This window comes from Coenobita brevimanus, chromosome 102, assembly GCF_032717465.1.
Source record: "Coenobita brevimanus isolate Jiangsu-jjx chromosome 102, ASM3271746v2, whole genome shotgun sequence".
Lineage (NCBI taxonomy): Eukaryota > Metazoa > Arthropoda > Malacostraca > Decapoda > Coenobitidae > Coenobita > Coenobita brevimanus.
Window position 1 is genome coordinate 3,342,252 of NC_137055.1, and position 18,515 is coordinate 3,360,766.

Here is an 18,515-nt window from a genome sequence, read left to right on the forward strand (position 1 = left end):
TACGTCTTATGCCTCATCACGAATTTTCATCTACCTATCCATAACCATTTTTAATTCATTCGGATCTCCATTATCCATACACTGTTTCCTTCCACATGACATTCAATCATTGTTGGTTTTTTGGGGTAGGGGGGTTTTTCACCCCCCTGGGGGTAGGGTTTTTTTTCAAGAATACTCCCCCAGTATCCCTGCTTGTCGTAAAAGGCGACTAAAAGGGTTGGCGGAGGGTTAGTGCCCCTCCCCGGAAAACAACTAACTAAAAAAACAAACAATAAGCCTCGGACAAGGACTGACCAAACGATGACGACCCAGGACCGGACAAAGGACTTGGTAATGGGTACTTGGAATGTAAGAGGAGCGAATGATGAGGTGAAAGAGAGAGAGATTGTCCAGGTGCTTGAGGATGCGAAAGTGGATGTATGTGGAATAACTGAAACAAAATGGCGAGAAGAAAGTGTGAGAGAATGGGAGTATGGATGGGGTATATGTGCAGGAGTAGGTGATGAGTGGGGTGTGCCTGCTGAGATAGATGAGAATGGGAGTGCGTTAGTGGACATTTGTGCTGGGAGGGGGTTGGTGGTAGCCAATACTCTCTTCAGGCATAAAATGATCCACAGGTATACATGGCGAGTGATGAGAAGGGTGGGTGGTGAACTGAATGAAAGGAAGGCAATAATTAATTATGTGTGTGTGGATGAAAGGATGCGAAGATGTGTAATGGATGCAAGAGATTATAGAGGTTGGGGGAGTAGACTTTCTGACCACTACTTGGTGGTGGCCAGAATCAAGGTCCAATTAGAATGGAGAAATAGAAGAAGGGAAAGACGAGAGGAAGGAGTAGTTACAAGGAGAGTGGAAAGGTTACAAGTGGATGAGAAAAAGGCAGAGTATAAGAGAGAAGTGGAGGAACGATTGGGCAAATATGAATTGGAGCAGATGGGAGACATGCAAGGTGTGTGTAGGATATTTACAGAAGAAATATGTGCAGCATGTGATGTGGTGTGTGGAAGGAAGAGAAGACGCAGGGGGGTGCAAGGAACAGCATTGTGGACTGAAGAGGTGAAACAGGCTGTGGCACAAAAGAAGAAAGCATACAATGAATGGATGAGAAATAGGGGCGTGGAAGAAGTTGAGAGGCGGAAGAGAGAGTTATATGTAGAAAGAAAGAGAGAGGTGAAAAGATTAGTAAGAGAGAGTAAGAAGAGAGTGGATGAGGAATTTGGAAGGAATTTGCGTGTAAAGTGGAGGGACTGTAAGAAAATGTTCTGGAAAGAGGTGAAAAGAGTAAGACAGGGTGGAAGTGAAGTTAGCAGGGGAGTGAAAGATAAAAATGGTAGATTACTAGTGAAGAAGGGAGAAAAAGTGAGCAGATGGAGAGAACACTTTAAGGAATTGTTGAACGTAGAGGATGGAAGTAATGCGAGTATAAGTGGGTGGGGAATGGCTGGGAGAAGGAGGGAGGTGAGAAGACAGGAAGAAATCAGTAGGATAGAAGTTGTGGAAGCAATGAAGAAAGTTAAATTGGGGAAAGCCCCAGGAATTGATGGAGTGTGTGGTGAAATGCTGAAGCATGGGGGAGAGATAGTAGTAGAATGGATGTGGAAGATGTGCAGATTAGCCTGGGAGGAAGGTAGAGTCCCGGAGGATTGGAAGTCAGGTATAATTATTCCCTTGTACAAAGGAAAAGGAGAAAAAGAAGTGTGTGGTAATCATAGGGGCATTTGTCTTCTTAGTATAATAGGAAAAGTGTATGGTAGGATACTTATTGACAGAGTTAGAGAAAGAACAGAGAAATTAGTTGGAGAAGAATAGGGAGGCTTTAGGAAGGGAAGAGGTTGTGTAGATCAGATATTCATTCTTAGATCTTTAGTGGAAAAGTTTCTAGAGAAGGGAAAGAAGTTGTATGCAGCTTTCATGGATTTGGAGAAAGCATATGACAGGGTGGATAGACAAGGATTGTGGAAAGTGTTAAGAATATATGGAATAGATGGGAAGCTGTTGAATGCTGTGAAGAGTATGTACGATGGTGCGAAGGCTGCAGTGCGTGTGGATGGTGAACTAAGTGAATTTTTCTCTCTGAAAGTTGGGTTGAAACAGGGATGTGTCATGTCTCCATGGTTGTTCAATCTGTACATGGATGGGGTAATAAAAGAGGTACAAGGTAGGGTAGTGGATGTTGGAGTGGCCCTGGTGAGAGATGATAGTGTTTGGAAACTCCCTGTACTGTTGTTTGCAGATGATACTGTGTTGTTGAGTGAAGACAAAGGGGAGCTGCAAGGCTTGGTGGATGAGTTTGGGAGAGTGTGTATGAAACGGAATCTGAAGGTGAATGTAGAGAAGAGTAAAGTGATGGTCTTTGAGAGAGGTGAAGTCAGTGAATGTACAGCGAGGTTGGATGGTGAGGAATTGGAAAATGTGAGTACGTTTAAGTACTTGGGTAGTGTGATGAGTAAGGATGGAGGTTTGGAGGGTGAAGTGCTTGAAAGGGTACAGCAGGGAAGAAAGGTTGCTGGTTCTTTGAAAGCAGTGATAAGAAACAGGGAAGCGAGCATGGAAGCGAAAAAGTTACAACATGACAGTATTGTGATACCAACTCTAACGTACGGAAGTGAAGCTTGGACGTTGTTGGAAGGACACAAGTCAAGAGTGAGAGCAGTGGAAATGAGTTATTTAAGAGGAGCCTGTGGAGTCACATGGAGAGATAGGCTGACGAATGAGGATATAAAGGAACGTTGTGGTGTTGATGTGGATGTGATAGGAAGCGTTATGAGGAACACACTGAGGTGGTTTGGCCATGTGGAGAGGATGGAGGGTAAAAGACTGACGAAGAGAGTGTATGTGAGTGAGGTGGAGGGGGGAAGAGAGAGGGGGAGGCCGAGGATGAGATGGAGGGATGGGGTGGAGAGGTATATGAGAGAGGGGGGTGTGAGTTGGGAGCAGGGCAGTGAAATGGCGGGGGACAGGGCGACTTGGAGGCGATTTGTTTGTGGCCACCCCAAACGGGATTGAGGCGTCTGGCAATAGATAGATAGATAGAAATGTAGAGCAATTTCTTATGAACTTAGGAACTCTGTGGAATAGCGTAAGTATGGACAGAGGGGGTAAGATTCGTCCACAGACCACAGAACGTATCCCAGGTGACACAGAATTCTACGTAGTGCCACTTCATAGCGATTTATGTTGCATCTTTTAGCATAACGTACTTGATAAGATATTTCTGCCGTTATAATAGTACTAGCCTTTCCATCAGTACAATAAAAGAGGACAATAAGGTGTAATGAGCAGAATAAATCGCTAAGGAAGAAGTGCTACGGAATGCTAAAATCTATTCAAACCAGGAAATGATGTTTGTGCCATTATAATATCAATAGTCTTTGCATCTATAAAAAGCAATGTGTAATATAAATCGCTCAGGAAGAAGCACTACGGAATCCCCAGAGCTACCCAAAACAAACCCAATACATTCATTACTAAAGCTTAACCCAATTCAGGTTACTCCAATTTATTTTTCGTGGCAATAAAGCTGTATAATATCGGCACCAACTACTGAATTACTTCAGTCCAACGACGTGGTGCTGGAGAGTGACGCCTTCCCGTGGTGGCACCTATATTATCGTGTGATCCCGCTGCCTGGTTGCATAAACGTACCTTAACTCATTCCCTATCCCACGACAGGAGGATGGTGGGCAGAAGGAGAAAAGCAAGTTTATCCTGCAGTCCACCGGTTTCACGTACAGATTAGCCTGGTTTCAAAACATCAGTCCCATGAGATATTTTCCACCCTGCCCACAATTCATTACGGAAGGGGTGTTTGTGATCGTCGGAGTTTATTTATTTTTTTTATTTGAGTCCGTGCAGAGATCAAGTCTTCAACCAATGAATGGACCATCTTCAAACTTTGCACTGGTGCTGGGTATGTGGCACTGAGGAAGTGATTCGGTTTTGATGAAAATCCACCAGGGGCAAGGGTGGGAGTGAGGGGCCCCATATATGGGGTCCAATAATAGCGATAGGGAGCAAACTTTTCAAAGTGCCACAGGAGGCAAATGGCGAGAGATAGACACATGGTTACTCCTAATGTCTAATAGAAATTCAAATATAGGGGTTCTACTGGCATCATTACATTTGACCTTGGGTGACCTTCAAGGATCAAAGTAAGGTCACATATTTTGACCCTCTTAAATCCGCCAAACGGTGAGAGATAGACACATGGTTACTATTAATCACCAATAGGAGGTCATATATGGAGACTGTTGATACCATATGATGTGGACTTGACTGACCTTGAAACGACAAACTCAAGGTCGATTAAATTTAAAGTTTTACATATCAGCAACCACCATTTCCTTTGGTAATATCGCTATATCAAGTTATAATACTTCATTTAATCCAAATTCCTTTCACCCTAAGTGACTTTGACCCCAATTCAGCCGGCGCGGGCGGGGTGTTGCAGCCTTGGGTCACAGTACTCTAGTTATTAGTCTTTCTGTCTCGCTGCTGTTTTATTCGGCTCAGGGGAGACTTTTCAAACTGAGAAATTTAAGGCGGTACTGTATTCTCGTGAGGTTAGGAAGCTTACTGAAACCTCTTTCTTACCGGTTCATTTCTGATTCTGCTCCGTTACTATATTCTTGGGCGTTATTCATGCAGTCCATGTCGACATAAAAAAAAAAAAGAAAGATATATGAAGCACAAAAGAGGATGCAAATAGGTAGTTTGGGAAATAAATCGTGAAGGAAGAGGTGGTAGGGAGCTTCCTTACAAGACGAGAATACGGACCATAGACATAGCCTTCATCAACCCCTTGCGTTCGAGAGGCTTTCCTAAGTTGAGTAAAATCGTCTGGAAGTAGCAAGAATAACAAAGACGTCATTGGATTCCTAAACTGAAAGGTTCGGTATATCAGTTACAGTAAATCACATAACCTGCTATTCTCTTTTTGCTTTAACTTGGCCTAAAATTTACAACCATCCATCAGGAATGCTGAGTTGTAACCATAGAGTAACACTGGAATGTGATGCTGGTCACGAGAAAGTGGTATGGAAAGGAAGTAGAGCCGCGGTATTGTTTTTTTCCGTTTCTAAGATAAAGGAAATAGGCTGCATAAGGACAGAAATTTGGCCTAAGTTAATGCAAAAAAAAAAATATAACAGAATCAGAGGGGCTTTCTACCATGATTAGAATACGAGTATATCAGCCCCTTCAGTTCCGTGATACATATATTTTTTAATTTATAATCGTATTTCTTATACCACCAGACAAAGTTTTAAAGCTTTGGGATTTATTTTCGAGCTGGAAATAGGGGATTAGAAATAGCTCTCATTAGATCCTTCAGACGAATTTTGACCAAGAAATCCATCATAATTTTTTTTCACCCTTAGCTAGCTAAGCTCACCTACAGTCAGTAACAAAACGTGTTTTGGGTGCATTGTTGTGAAAACAAGGGTTTACAGCCCATTTAAATTGCTCGTGCATTAGTTGCTAGGTTAACAAAGTCACCTGGCCTGTGCGGGATGCGTATATTGTGTTGTAGATTGCTCTTGAAAGAATGCATCCCTTACCATTATCATTTGCATCGTCTGCTGAGAAGTGTTTATTGAAAAGTTTGTCCACTGCCCAGACTAGTGGCTTCCAATCTTTTCTAATTCTTACCCTTCCTCAAATACTGTATCTTACTGGCATAGTTGGCACTTGTCAATAAATATCATAGATTCTTATTCTTTCAAATTGTTTATATATGCAGATAACTAGATTTCTTATTCATATCTGAAATATTTTCTTCATATTTAGAAATTACTGGATTACATCATAATTCATAGTTTTCAAATATAATTACCCTCTTTATCAAGCCTTCGCGCCTCCCCCAGGCAGCCCTTCGTGTCCCTCTAGGGGGTCTCGCCCCACGAGTTGGAAACCACTGGCCCAGACTGACTGACAAGAACATGGAGGTAAATGTTCCTGTTTTCGCCAGGTATTATGAAGATATTTCGCTTTTATTGCGGATTACTGGTGTCAGAAAGATGCCAAAGCGATCATAAGCACATCAGGCTGCTGCTGAGCATATGAGGAAGGCTAGAGAGGCAAAACTGTGCAAAAGAAGCTGAAAATGAGCCCATACAGGTAGAGATAAGGCAGCTACTCGTACCGTGTACAGTATGTAAGTGACAATTAGAGACATCACCATATCCTGTTTCAGAAATATGCCACTAGGTTCGCTTCCGTCGCCCAGCGCTGATGCGGGGTAAGCACTGGAAAAGTAACCAGTGCTTAATTTCTTTTTAATTTTGACACAAAGTAAAACACCTCAAAACATATTTTACTCATCAAATTACCCAGATGGCATGATATGCTACAAAGAAATTACAATATGGAAGCCCTTTGATTATATATAACGTATTATTAGTGTCATTTTGTAAACACCACTTTCGTTAGTTTACTCATCTCTGTAAGCATAACACAGAGACAAAACCTAGACAGTTTTACTAGAACCATCCATAAAGCAAGATAACAGTGATTAAAATATTTGTCATTCGTTAGTATCCACAAAAGAATATAGATGTGTAGCCGCATATTTAGCAACATCTTTTGATATGCTGCCCTGCCTGACGTATGACATTTCTTAACAATACGGACCTGTTGGACGTCTTGGTCATCTTAGTAACCAAAGTCTAACACAAATAATTCTTTTAAATGTTTCCCTGGCTCCACTGCACAGTTTAGTAAGTTTAAACTCAACTCCTCGCACTCTGTTATGATTATAGTGTCGTACCGCACTGCCGTTTGTTTGGATTAATATGGCTGACTTCACCAATCAAGCAATCGTTCAGTACATTATTTTCAGAGGAACTGCTTACTACTCTAAAGCATGCTAAAACGCACACATTAGAAGTCCTGAAGGTAATCTCCTTTTACTAACTGTATACGATATATTCAAATATATGTAAAGAGACAGCACACCATTTTAGTACCCAAGCTAAGATTCTCTGAAAGCCTTTATTCTTTATATATATATATATATATATATATATATATATATATGCGAGGAAAAGGGACCCAAAGGCCATGAGCCCACAATAAGAGTTCCCTCCAAGAGAAAAACAAAATACAAGAGAGAGCCAAATTCAAGATCCATTCATTTCGAGATGCCTGGACACACTGCGTTTGAAAGACTGGAGATCATAGGCAGCAGGAAATACAGACAGAGGGAGACAGTTCCAGAGTTGATCTGTTGCATAAATGAAGAACTGGGAGTAACGGTTAACTCTTGCATGAGAGAGTTGGACAGAAAAGGGATGAGAGTTTGCCCTAGACGGGTGCTACGCGCCCGTCGTAGAGGTGGAGGAATGGGTGAAGACAGTTCAGAGGAGCGGTGACCATTAAAGTAGCGATAGAAAAGAGATAAAGATGCAACAGTGCGGCGAAGAGACAGAGGTTGAGGGGAGTCAGTAAGAGGAGGAGAGTTAATGAGACGAAAAGCCTTTGACTCCACCCTATTGAAAAGAGCTGTATGTAGGGAGCCTCCCCACACATGAGAGTTGTACTCCACACAGGGGCGGATAACACCCCTGTATACAGTAGAGTCAACAATTGTGCATGGGTAAAGAAAGAACGGAGTTGGCTTAGCACACTCAATCTCTTGGAAGCAGATTTTACAAGAATATAATATGATCTTTCCAAGATAAGTCCCGAGTAAATGAAATCCCAAGCATGTTCAAGGATGATGCAGGATTAAGCTGAATATTATTAAACATTAGTGGGTATACCTGTGGAAGATTTTGACGAGTTGATAGGTGTAAGAACTGAGTCTTAGATGCATTAAAAACAACAAGATTATTTTTGCCCCAGTCAGAGATACGAGCCAAGTCAGACATTAGGTGTACCATAGCCTCATCCCTTGTTTGTTGAAGTAACTGCTGAGATGGGCGTTGTGGGAACTGAATGGAAAGGTGAAGGGTGGAGTCATCAGCGTATGAGTGGATAGGGTTAGATGTACAGCTTAGAAGGTCATTGATGAATAAAAGGAAGAGAGTTGGTGATAGGACAGAGCCCTGAGGAACACCACTGTTGACAGATCTAGAAGAACGATGGCCGTCTACAACAGCGGCTATAGAACGACCAGAAAGGAAGCTAGCGATGAAGGCACAGATAGAAGGATAGAAACCGTTAGAGGGCAGTTTGGAAATTAAAGATTTATGCCAGACTCGATCGAAAGCCTTTGAGATGTCAAGTGCAATGGCAAAGCTTTCGCCAAAGTCCCGAAAGGAGGATGACCAGGAGTCTGAAAGGTAGGTGAGAAGATCGCCAGTGGAGTGTCCCTGACGGAACCCGTACTGACGATCAGAAAGAAGGTTGTGATAGGAAAGATGCCTTAAAATTTTTCTGTTGAGAATTGACTCGAAAACTTTTGAAATACAGGACGTTAAAGCAATTGGATGATAGTTGAAGGGTTGGGAGTGGTCACCCTTCTTTGGGACTGGCTGAATGAGAGCAAACTTCCAGCAAGAAGGAAAGGTACAAGTTGACAGACAAAGGCGAAAGAGTTTGCCTAGGCAGGGTGTAAGCACAGAAGCACAGTTCTTGAGAACAACAGGAGGGACTCCATCAGGCCCATATGCCTTGTTAGTATTGAGGCCAGTGATGGCAGAAAATACATCAGCTGAAGAAATTTTAATGTCAGCCAGGAGGAAGTCAGAGGCGGGAAGTGATGGAGGAACAGCACCGGAATCGTCTAAGGTGGAATTGGAGGAGAAAGTCTGTGCGAAGAGATCTGCTTTATCAGTAGAAGAAATAGCTACAGAACCATTAGAGTAGAAAAGAGGAGGGAAGGATGATGAGGTAAAGTTGTTAGAAAGGTTTTTCGCAAGGTGCCAGAAGGAACGGGAAGAATTCGAGTTGGAGAGTTGAGAGCATTTAGTACGGATGAAATTATATATATATATATATATATATATATATATATATATATATATATATATATATATATATATATATATGCGCTTGATTGAATAGGAAAAAATATTCCTGTAAATAGCAGTATTATTATAAGCTTAGTGTTAGGTACAGTTTCACAGGTCTTTAAAACTCCGCAAAAATATTCAATCGAGGCTGGGCAACGCTAGACCACCTGGTGGCAGACCGCTGAAACAGGTTTGGTGAAGCCTCAAATTCCTGGAAAGGATATTCATATTTACAGAGCCTACTTAAAAGTTATGTGGCAAGTACCAGATGCTTGTGAATATTTGGGCCAAAGTTATGGGTACAAATGACAAATGTTACTTTTTTCAGATGTGGCGAAAAAAAATAAAAATATATATATTAAAAAAATGCCGCACTGCTTTCTTATTTCTTGACCGATTTTCATTATTCAGTACTTATTTTATTCAGCATTTAGATACGAAAATACATAACAAGATTTTTTTTTTTTTTGCTTGGTGTAAATAAACATTCTCCGTATGACCGTAAAATAAAACTGTAACTATAGTTTTTGAAAAAAAAATCATATATATATATATATATATATATATATATATATATATATATATATATATATATATATATATATATATATATGTGTGTGTGTGTGTGTGTGTGTGTGTGTGTGTGTGAAAATTTTGAAAATTAACTAAATTAGAAGTTTCAGTGCTAAAAACGAAGCAAAATGTACTTTGAATTGTGAATATTGTTAAAAACAATAAGAGAGCTGTGGCTGTTTTTATTAACAAGAAGTTTAATAGACAGGAAATCTACCCTTCACTGTTAGACTATTCCGAAGCTGAACGAAATCATTTGGAACCGGCATGAATAAAGAAAGAAAAAATGTCACTAGACTAAAAGGGTTTATATACATCTTGGAAAATCACAGCTAAAATCTATCACTAAGCTGCATGCATGTTTTATGATGAATATATAGGACTGTCTGTATAATGCGCTCTCCAAACTTGTGCTGCAGGGATGGCTCAGTTTGTGGGCTTGGGAAGCATAAAAACTCAGGCTGCTTCGTGATAATGATAATCAAATATGCTATCGGTGGACCTGAAAATAGTACCCTAAAGACTGAAGATGGTTGGGGAAAGAAGAAAAGTATGCAGGGTACAAAATTATGTATGGCAGATACGGTCCTTTGGGTGAGTGTGGGGGTACATGCAGAAAGTTGTTTGACCTATCAAGTGGAGCCAGGATTCTCGGAGCTTGAATGCTAAATGAATGGGAGTGTGGTTCATTCAGAAGGGCAGACTGTGGTTATTATTTCATTTTATCATTTATTTTTCTTTGTCCCCGGACCCTATCTCACTCCACCTGGGATAGGAAGGGATGTCCTGATGCTGATGATGATGAGATACTGGCAATGCCGACCGAGCTGTTTCCACACCGCACGAAATCCAGACTGCCTTATCTATGGACTAGCCTGTACATTTACCCTGGGCACTAACCATATCCAGCGAGAGAACAAGGTTCATCCAGCAGAAGAAAATCATCAATGGCGAGGTGGCTCTTGTCAGTGTAGTCATCGTCGGGCAGGAGGCTCTCAAACACGATGTATTGCTCCGTTACTGAGGTGTTGCTGGGAATCGTCACCTTTCCCAAGTGCCACAGCTGGCCCTGTTCATTTGTAACCACCCATGCAATGTCTTGGCCAGGTGTAAAGTGGTCTGAAAATATCAAATGTTATTGTGCTATCAAGTGCATAGCAAGTTTCTCACATTAAAACTTGGACTGGGATAATATATATTTTTTTTACTAGGTTGTTCAAGGCCTAGAAAAGGTAAACACTCTAGCAAAAATATAATCTTAGTTGAATAAGGAAAGACACATGACGTATGATTCAAATAAAGAGCCCCCAAACATTGTATATATATATATATATATATATATATATAGGTAGGTAGATAGATAGGTAGATATAGATACCGGTTTGTGTGTGTTTAACGCTCCTGACCGGGAATCGAACCCGAGACTACTAAATGAAGGTCAGGCACTGCTACCACTACACCATGGCGTCACAAGTGCTGAGCCACCTGAATTCAGTGCCGAACCAGGTAAATCCGTTATAGGAGTGTATATTTCAGTCTCAACACATCAGGATTTTTGCTTAGCCCCACGCCACTCGGCAAGTGACAGAGCAGCTTTAATCTATCCCAGCCAGAACACGAGCGTCTTTATATGCTGGAGAGACACACATTACACGCGTGTATACAAATATGTTGTGGCAGGGATAGATTACAACTGACTTGTCACTTGCAGAGTTGCGTGGGGCTAAGCAAAATTCCTGATGTGTTGTGACTGAAAAATATACTCCCAAAACGGATTTACCTGGTTCGTCATAAACTAAAGGTGGCTAGCTTTTATCACGCATTAGTTTATGGCTAACAGTGTCTGACTTCCATTTAAAGGTCTCGAATTCGATTCCCGGCCAGAAACGTAAAAAAGCATACACACGCGTGTAATGTGTGTCTCTCCAATATATGTATATATGAAGTGTGTGTGTGTGTGTGTGTGTGTGACGTAAAAAAGCATACACACGCGTGTAATGTGTGTCTCTCCAATATATGTATATATGAAGTGTGTGTATGTGTGTGTGTGTGTGTGTGTGGGTGAGTTATTCGGTGAGTGTGTAGTCCTCTCTCGGCTACCCCCCTAGGGAGAAAAAACATTGGTATATACAGTATGTAGATAGACATTAGAGAGAGAGAGAGAGAGAGAGAGAGAGAGAGAGAGAGAGACTTAGCCCTTTGACTTGACAGACAGATTACCATCAGACTAGAATTCCTTCATTCTTGCCTAACCGTTAAGTCTTCCAATAACTTCCGTTCAAAAAAAATCAGTAGTGTTTAAGCTGACTTTGCTTAGTGACCTTGATCTTTGAACTTTCTCTGTGACCTAAACTTTGGACTCATTGTCCTCACAGTCCATTCTTGTCATCCTTAATTTTATCTGAACTGTCTCACAGAGTTTAGTCTACAATGAATATGATCTCTTTAAGATAACCTTGCTATGTGACCTTGACTTTTTACCTATTGTTCTCGAAAACAATAGGTCATACATTTGGTTGATTCTTAATTAATGCATCAAGTTTGATGCACATCAAATCTTAACCTTCTTAGACATTTAGCTTACACACAGAGACAAGGCAAATTTTGACCTTGCCTTGTGGCCTTGACGTCTGAAACTGTCCACAGAATTTCGTGCATTTGTTCTTGCTCCGCCCTTAACGTTTTCACTAAGTTTGGTTTTAATCAGATCAGATATGTTTGAGCTGAACTTTCCTTGTAACTTTGGCCTTTGAACTTTCTTTGACCTTGAACGCTGACTGATGGTCCCTAACGCCTAATCCTTTTATTCTCGCCATATTCTTAACCGTTCAACAAAGCTTGGTCTAAATCAAATACAAACGTTTTAACTTCACTTTCCCCGTGACCTTGAACCTTGACCTGTTTTTTAAAATGTTTTTTTAAGTTGACCTGACCATGTGACCCTGACCTGTGATCTGTTTCTAAAAACAGTAGGTTTACTCCTTGTCTGACCATCAACCAGTCGACCAAGTTTGCTTAAACTCAGAATAAATCTATTTGAGCTCTTTTGTAATCACACACATGGTAATAGGCGGTGGCGATCATCGTCCACTCACCTGATACAGTGCTGCCTACTCCTTTCTTCACACTTATCATTCTATTGTTGTGTGTGCCTTCCTCTATTCCTAATTTTTTCCATGTCGTCTTGTCCCTATTTACTACTCTTCTTTCCACTTCACGCGGCTCTACATTGAGTGACAAGTCTAATGGTTTCCTTTAACCAGGAAACCAGCTCCGGGTGGTAACCACATAACCAGATAATGGGGTGGTGTGGCGCCTGCTATGATGCCCTTGCAAACCGGGTGGAGTGATGCAAGTGCAGCATCTATCTGGGAATTTAAATTCCACATGTTTCCCAGGGCGCTGTTAACCACGAGGAAACATCGGTTCACTGCATGGGACAGCCCTGCAGGAGCTGTTGTTTGCCTGCAGGTGATGGGTCTGCTCAGCTAGACAGATCTGGGGTTCATCAGCAACAAAAAAAATTCCAATCACACACACACACACACACACACACACACACACACAAAAGATGAAGCTTTACCTCTCCCAGCAGCTTTGGTCTGGACTCTGTTCAGATTTGAATCACTTTATTGTTGCTTTACCTCAAGTTTGGTCAAAAGTGTATAAACACTTTTAAACTTGGTTTTGCTAGGTCAACATTTGATCTAACCTTGTGACCTTGACCGTCGACCTTTTGCTATAGAAAACAGTATGTTTCAGTAAAGACTGTACCTCCGTCCATCAAACAAGTTTTAATTTGACAAAAAAATGCTAAAACACACACACACACACACACACACACACACACACACACACACACACACACACACACACAGCATGACACTGACAACTCGCTACGCCAGTCGCTGGTGTAATTAACATTTTAAGCAGACTTGACGGTTACTTAAACATTTTTCCTTAATAGTTCACATGTTTCTTTACCATGAGTTAAAAGATACTGACTGATTGGAAATTTCAGCCTTAATCTTTCCGAAACCCTCATTTGCGCATTACTTTCCTTCACTAAATTAACGGTGATTGGTTCAATGTATTATTTACAGTTCTTCAGCACCAGAAAATAACTTACCTTTAACTACATACAAATAGAGAGTTGGTGTGTAAGTGCCATGTAGGTAGTAATAAAAACTGAAGCAATGAGGTGTGTCAACAGGAATCTGTGCTGACCTTAACCTGATACGCATTTCCTCCCCTATCTTGTTGCTGACGTAAAGGAAGTGACCTGCAATAGAACATAAAACATATTAACAGTACTATACATACAAGTTAACACAGATAGCAAATCAATGTGGCAGTAGAAAATGAAAGCCATGGGTCATTGCTTTGTTTTACTGTGTTTTCGAAAAATTTCACACGAAAACTGGCAGAAAATTATTTGAGTTACATAGTCATTTGTTAGGAAACATATCTTTAGCCCCTTCAGGTCAATAATGTAACTCTTTTTGTTATTGATATCCCGGTGATTTTTTTTTTACATCAGCAGGGATCTGCTAATTTCGATGAGTTCGATACAGCTTTGCTCATCTCCTTTATTACAACAGATCCTATGCTGAACAAGAAGCATTTGGACTGCAACAGCTGCTCCCACAACATTTCAAAGGGCCAAATATTTGATGTTACCATGTGACCTTGAACTACAGGGTGCTATAAAAAAAACAGTTACTTTATTTTTGCTTAACCCTTAACATTTCCACCAACTCTGATTCAGATCAGTTAAATAAGGTTTGAATAAACTATGCCCACGGACAAAATGGAAATTCCTTCTGGCCTTCACCTTTGACCTATTGTTTACAAGATTATGCTCAACCTCTTAGGCGATCCTCAAATTATCCACTAATTTTGAGGAAAATCAGATCAAAACGATATTAATTATTTTATCCACACACAAACACACTGGTCGAACTTTGACCTTGTTATGTGACCTTGATCTTTCACTGATTGTTTTCGGAGCTGAATCCCTTCGTTTTTTCCTGATTCTTAACCCTCCCACCAGGTAGAGTTAAAAGAAGTTAAAATTGGGTTAAACTTCCCCTATCACCCTTGTCTCTGACCTTGCCCTAAGACCTTAGCCCTTGACTAATTGTTCCCATAATGGCGTTTTTTTTCTTTTGTCCCTACCTTTTTCAAACATTTACAGAAAATTTGGTCTAAGTCGGACAGAAAATGTTTAAGTTGACTTTTCCCTGTAACTCAGTGGCGTGGCCACTGGGGGGGCAGTTTGCCTCCTCTGGGAAAATTTTGGGGAAATGCTGAAAGGGATTTTTGGCATAGTTCTTGTATGACAATACGTTTTCCTAATTTTACCACTTGTATATTAAACAATATTATCAATTTCCAAAGATGTTTATTTGGGAACAATACTTTCCTTTGAAATTGAAAGCCGGACTAAATATTATAAAACCCTTGAGAAAAAATGACCAGTTATAACTTAACAATTTCCCCTATCACCTTTGATTACGAGGTTAATATTAGAGCTCTAATGATGTTTTGCTCTTGAATCCTGATGAGGTGTAAAAATGGCCTTCCTGTCCCTTCAGCCACATCCTCTCACCCTGCAGCCATATCCTCTCACCCTGTAGCCAGTAGCACAAACACTGCACAATTATTGTTACAAACAGCTGCAACAAGCAGAATTTTGGAAGACTGCATGAAGCCATTTTGATCACCTCAGACTACATTTTAGAAGGTAAGCAGATATAAATATGTGTGCCAGGGGCCTCGTTTGGGTGGGGGACAGGGGGACGTGTCCCCCCCACTTTTTGAAGCCTGGGGGACAGTATCTTTTGTCCCCCCCACTTTTCTAGGTGAAAATTTTCAGGATGAATAGCTTTACGCCGTTTTTCTTTTTTTTTTTTTTTTCTTAATGGAAAAATCCTTTCTATACAGTACAGTACAGTTCAGCTGATATGAAAATCATTCCCTGCTGAGCGGGGAGGGTCAAATGGTCACCTGAGTCAAGGATTAAGAGACGTTAATCCCACCACATGTATATACTTAGGTCAGTCTTGACGTATGCACCACCCCTGATGCCTGAGCCAGTGGGAATCAAACTAAAAGAATAAGTAGTGGAAAACAGAATTTCTATCGGCTACCACCACAGCAGTAGTACAAAACAGAATATCAGACTTGAGGTGGGTGTGGCAGCGAATTTTAATTTACTCATATGTGCTAAGTGAAGAGAGAGAGAGAGAGAGAGAGAGAGAGAGAGAGAGAGAGAGAGAGAGAGAGAGAGAGACAGCAAAGGAAAATATGAAAAAGCGATATTATCACGAATATTGGAAAGTGTGTGTGTTCGGAACACTCACGCCAGATCTCAAGTTTTCATTGGCCTATCCATTCCACCATGCACATCCATGATGTAAATTTATTTCTGATAACATAAAGCATCAAGTCAAGGAAAATTTTTGATGACAGATATTGTGGGGAAATTTTCCAAGTGTTTGTCCCCCCTGGCAAAAATCCTGGATACGCCACTGCTGTAACTTTGATCCTTGACGTATTGTTCTCAAAAATATTAAATTTACTCCTTGGCTGACCCTTCCACTAAGTTTCGTTAAAACTGAACCAATTTTTTTTATTTTCACCCGCGTCTGAGGAGTGATAGTTGGAGTTATATTTTGAATGGCGCGGTGTGTGTGTGTGTGTGTGTGTGTGTGTGTGTGTGTGTGTGTGTGTGTGTGTGTGTGTGTGTGTGTGTGTGTGTGTGTGTGTGTGTGTGTGTTACCAAACTAACTCACTTCTGATCTGATTTTGGTCAAACTTGGATGAAAGGTTGAGGCTCAGACACAGAATAAAACTTTTTATACAATGTGTAATTTAGAGCAATAGATTTAATGGCCAAGGTCATAGGGGAGGGTCAGCTTAAACCATTATTTTATCCGATAATAAAACAAACTTTGTGGCAGGGTTCAAGATAAGGCAGGAATAAAGGAATTCAATTTTGAGAAAAATCACTGAAAGGACAAGGTCACTGGGCAAGTTCAGCTCAAACAGTTTTAATCTGATATGAACCACCTTAGTTAAATGGTTAAGGGTTAGGTAGGAATTAAGAGATTAAATTTTGAGAACAGTCACTGAAAAGTTATGGTCATAGGGCAAGGTCAAAGCTCGACTAGTGTGTTTGTGTGTGAACAAAACTAAAGTAGTTTTTATCTCACTGCATCAAACTAGATGGATGTGTTGAGGATCACCCAGGAGGTTGACTTTTCATATATTCTTAGAACAATAGAACTAACGTGAAGGTTACATGGTAAGGTCAGCTTAAATAATTTTTATTCAGTGTAGACTAAAATTTGCAGAAAAGTTCAGGTTAATGCACATATAGCAAAAAATGTGCGATTTTGAGAACAATTAGTCACATTACTTGGCCCTTAAACCAGTTGGTAGGTGCGGGTGTGACACTGAGCGCTCCCTGTGCATATTAACAGTAACACACACAGGTCACGCTTTGACCTTGCCCTGAGATGCTGACTGCCTTCAAAACTGCATCACTTCATTCTTGCCTTACCCTCAACACTTCCACCAAGCTTGGTCTAAACTGAATTTAAAAAAAAATGGTGATTCTCCTCGGTCACCGTTTGACCTCGTGCTGTGACACTGACATTTGACCGATAATTCTTAAAAAAAGAAAAAAAGAAAGAAGAAAAAAAAAAGCTGCTTATTCGCTGTTCCTCAACCTTTACATAAATATTGGTCATGCTCAGATAAAAACTCAACTATTTTGTGAACACACACACACACACACACACACACACACACACACACACACACACACACACACAGATGCACTTGCAAAAAGAAGAAATAGAAAAACTAGGAAGGGAGGCCAATAAGAAAGACACAACCATCAGCAAACTAACAGTGGAACTGAGTACACTTAGGAAGAAAATGAGTGAAATGGCAAGTACAGTAGTCAATCACGAGAGTGTTATGGAAGAGTTCAAAAGTGACACAGAGACAATTAGGCAAGTAAGCAGTCTTATAGACCAGAGCAGTGATATTGAGGAAAAGATAACACAGGTGAATGAAGCTGTGCAAAGCTACAAAAATGATGTGGAAACCACGTATGCTGAAATGGTGAAAGTAAAGAAAGACTTAGAAACAAGGGTAGAGGAAAAAAGCATTAAAAAGGAAGTGAAAAGAATAATCCAAAACAATCCAAAGTTAGTCAGAGATTCAGTAGATATAAACAAATCTATAGTAATCACTGGTATAGAAGAGGAAGAAGTAAAAAACAAGATCACAAGAGACAAAGAGGAGATGGCAAATGTAATGAGCTTACTGAAAGAAGTATCAGAGGAAATCTGTAGTAAAGACATAGAGGAACACAAAAGGTTAGGGAAATACGAGAGAAGCAAGACAAGACCTCTAAAGGTGACTTTCCAGAGTGTAAACACTGTGGAAGAGATACTAAAAAAATGCAAAGAATCTTATGGAAAAAGAGGAGTTCAAAAATGTATGGATAAAAAGATGCCTAACACAAGAGGAACTGGAATTACTGAAAGAGAAAAGGGAGGAAGCAAAAACAAAAAATGAGGGAAGATCAGAAGTAATAGGATTGCAGGTACGAAAGTGGTACACAAACAGGATGGAATAAAAAGGAGGAAGGTAGTAGAACCATGTCATGACAAGTATATAAATAAGATGATAAAGTTGATGTACTCAAATGTGGATGGAATGGTATCTAAATTACTAGAGATGAATGTTTATGTCAGAGAAAATGAACCACAAATAATATGCCTAACTGAAACAAAATTAACACCAAGGATATCCAATGACACACTAAACTTAGAGGAATACAATATATGGAGAAGAGACAGAAATTTAAAAAAAGGAGGAGGAATTATAATATTAACTAAGAAAAATCTAAAAATCAATGAAATAAAACTAGATATACCATCACAAGTAGAACTGATTGCAGTAGAG

General features: G+C 40.3%; 1 protein-coding gene across 1 annotated transcript in view; it reads right to left on the minus strand.

The window, feature by feature from the left end:
- The window catches only part of LOC145415344 (MAM and LDL-receptor class A domain-containing protein 2-like), a 153,255-nt gene that overhangs the window by 100,977 nt on the left and 33,763 nt on the right, over positions 1 to 18,515 (minus strand). Inside the window, exons 10-11 of the mRNA XM_080284620.1 lie at positions 13,660 to 13,812; positions 10,431 to 10,649 (exon numbers count right to left, since the gene is read on the minus strand). Coding sequence (XP_080140746.1) covers positions 10,431 to 10,649; positions 13,660 to 13,812 — 372 coding nt within the window. The remainder of the gene's footprint in view (positions 1 to 10,430; positions 10,650 to 13,659; positions 13,813 to 18,515) is intronic.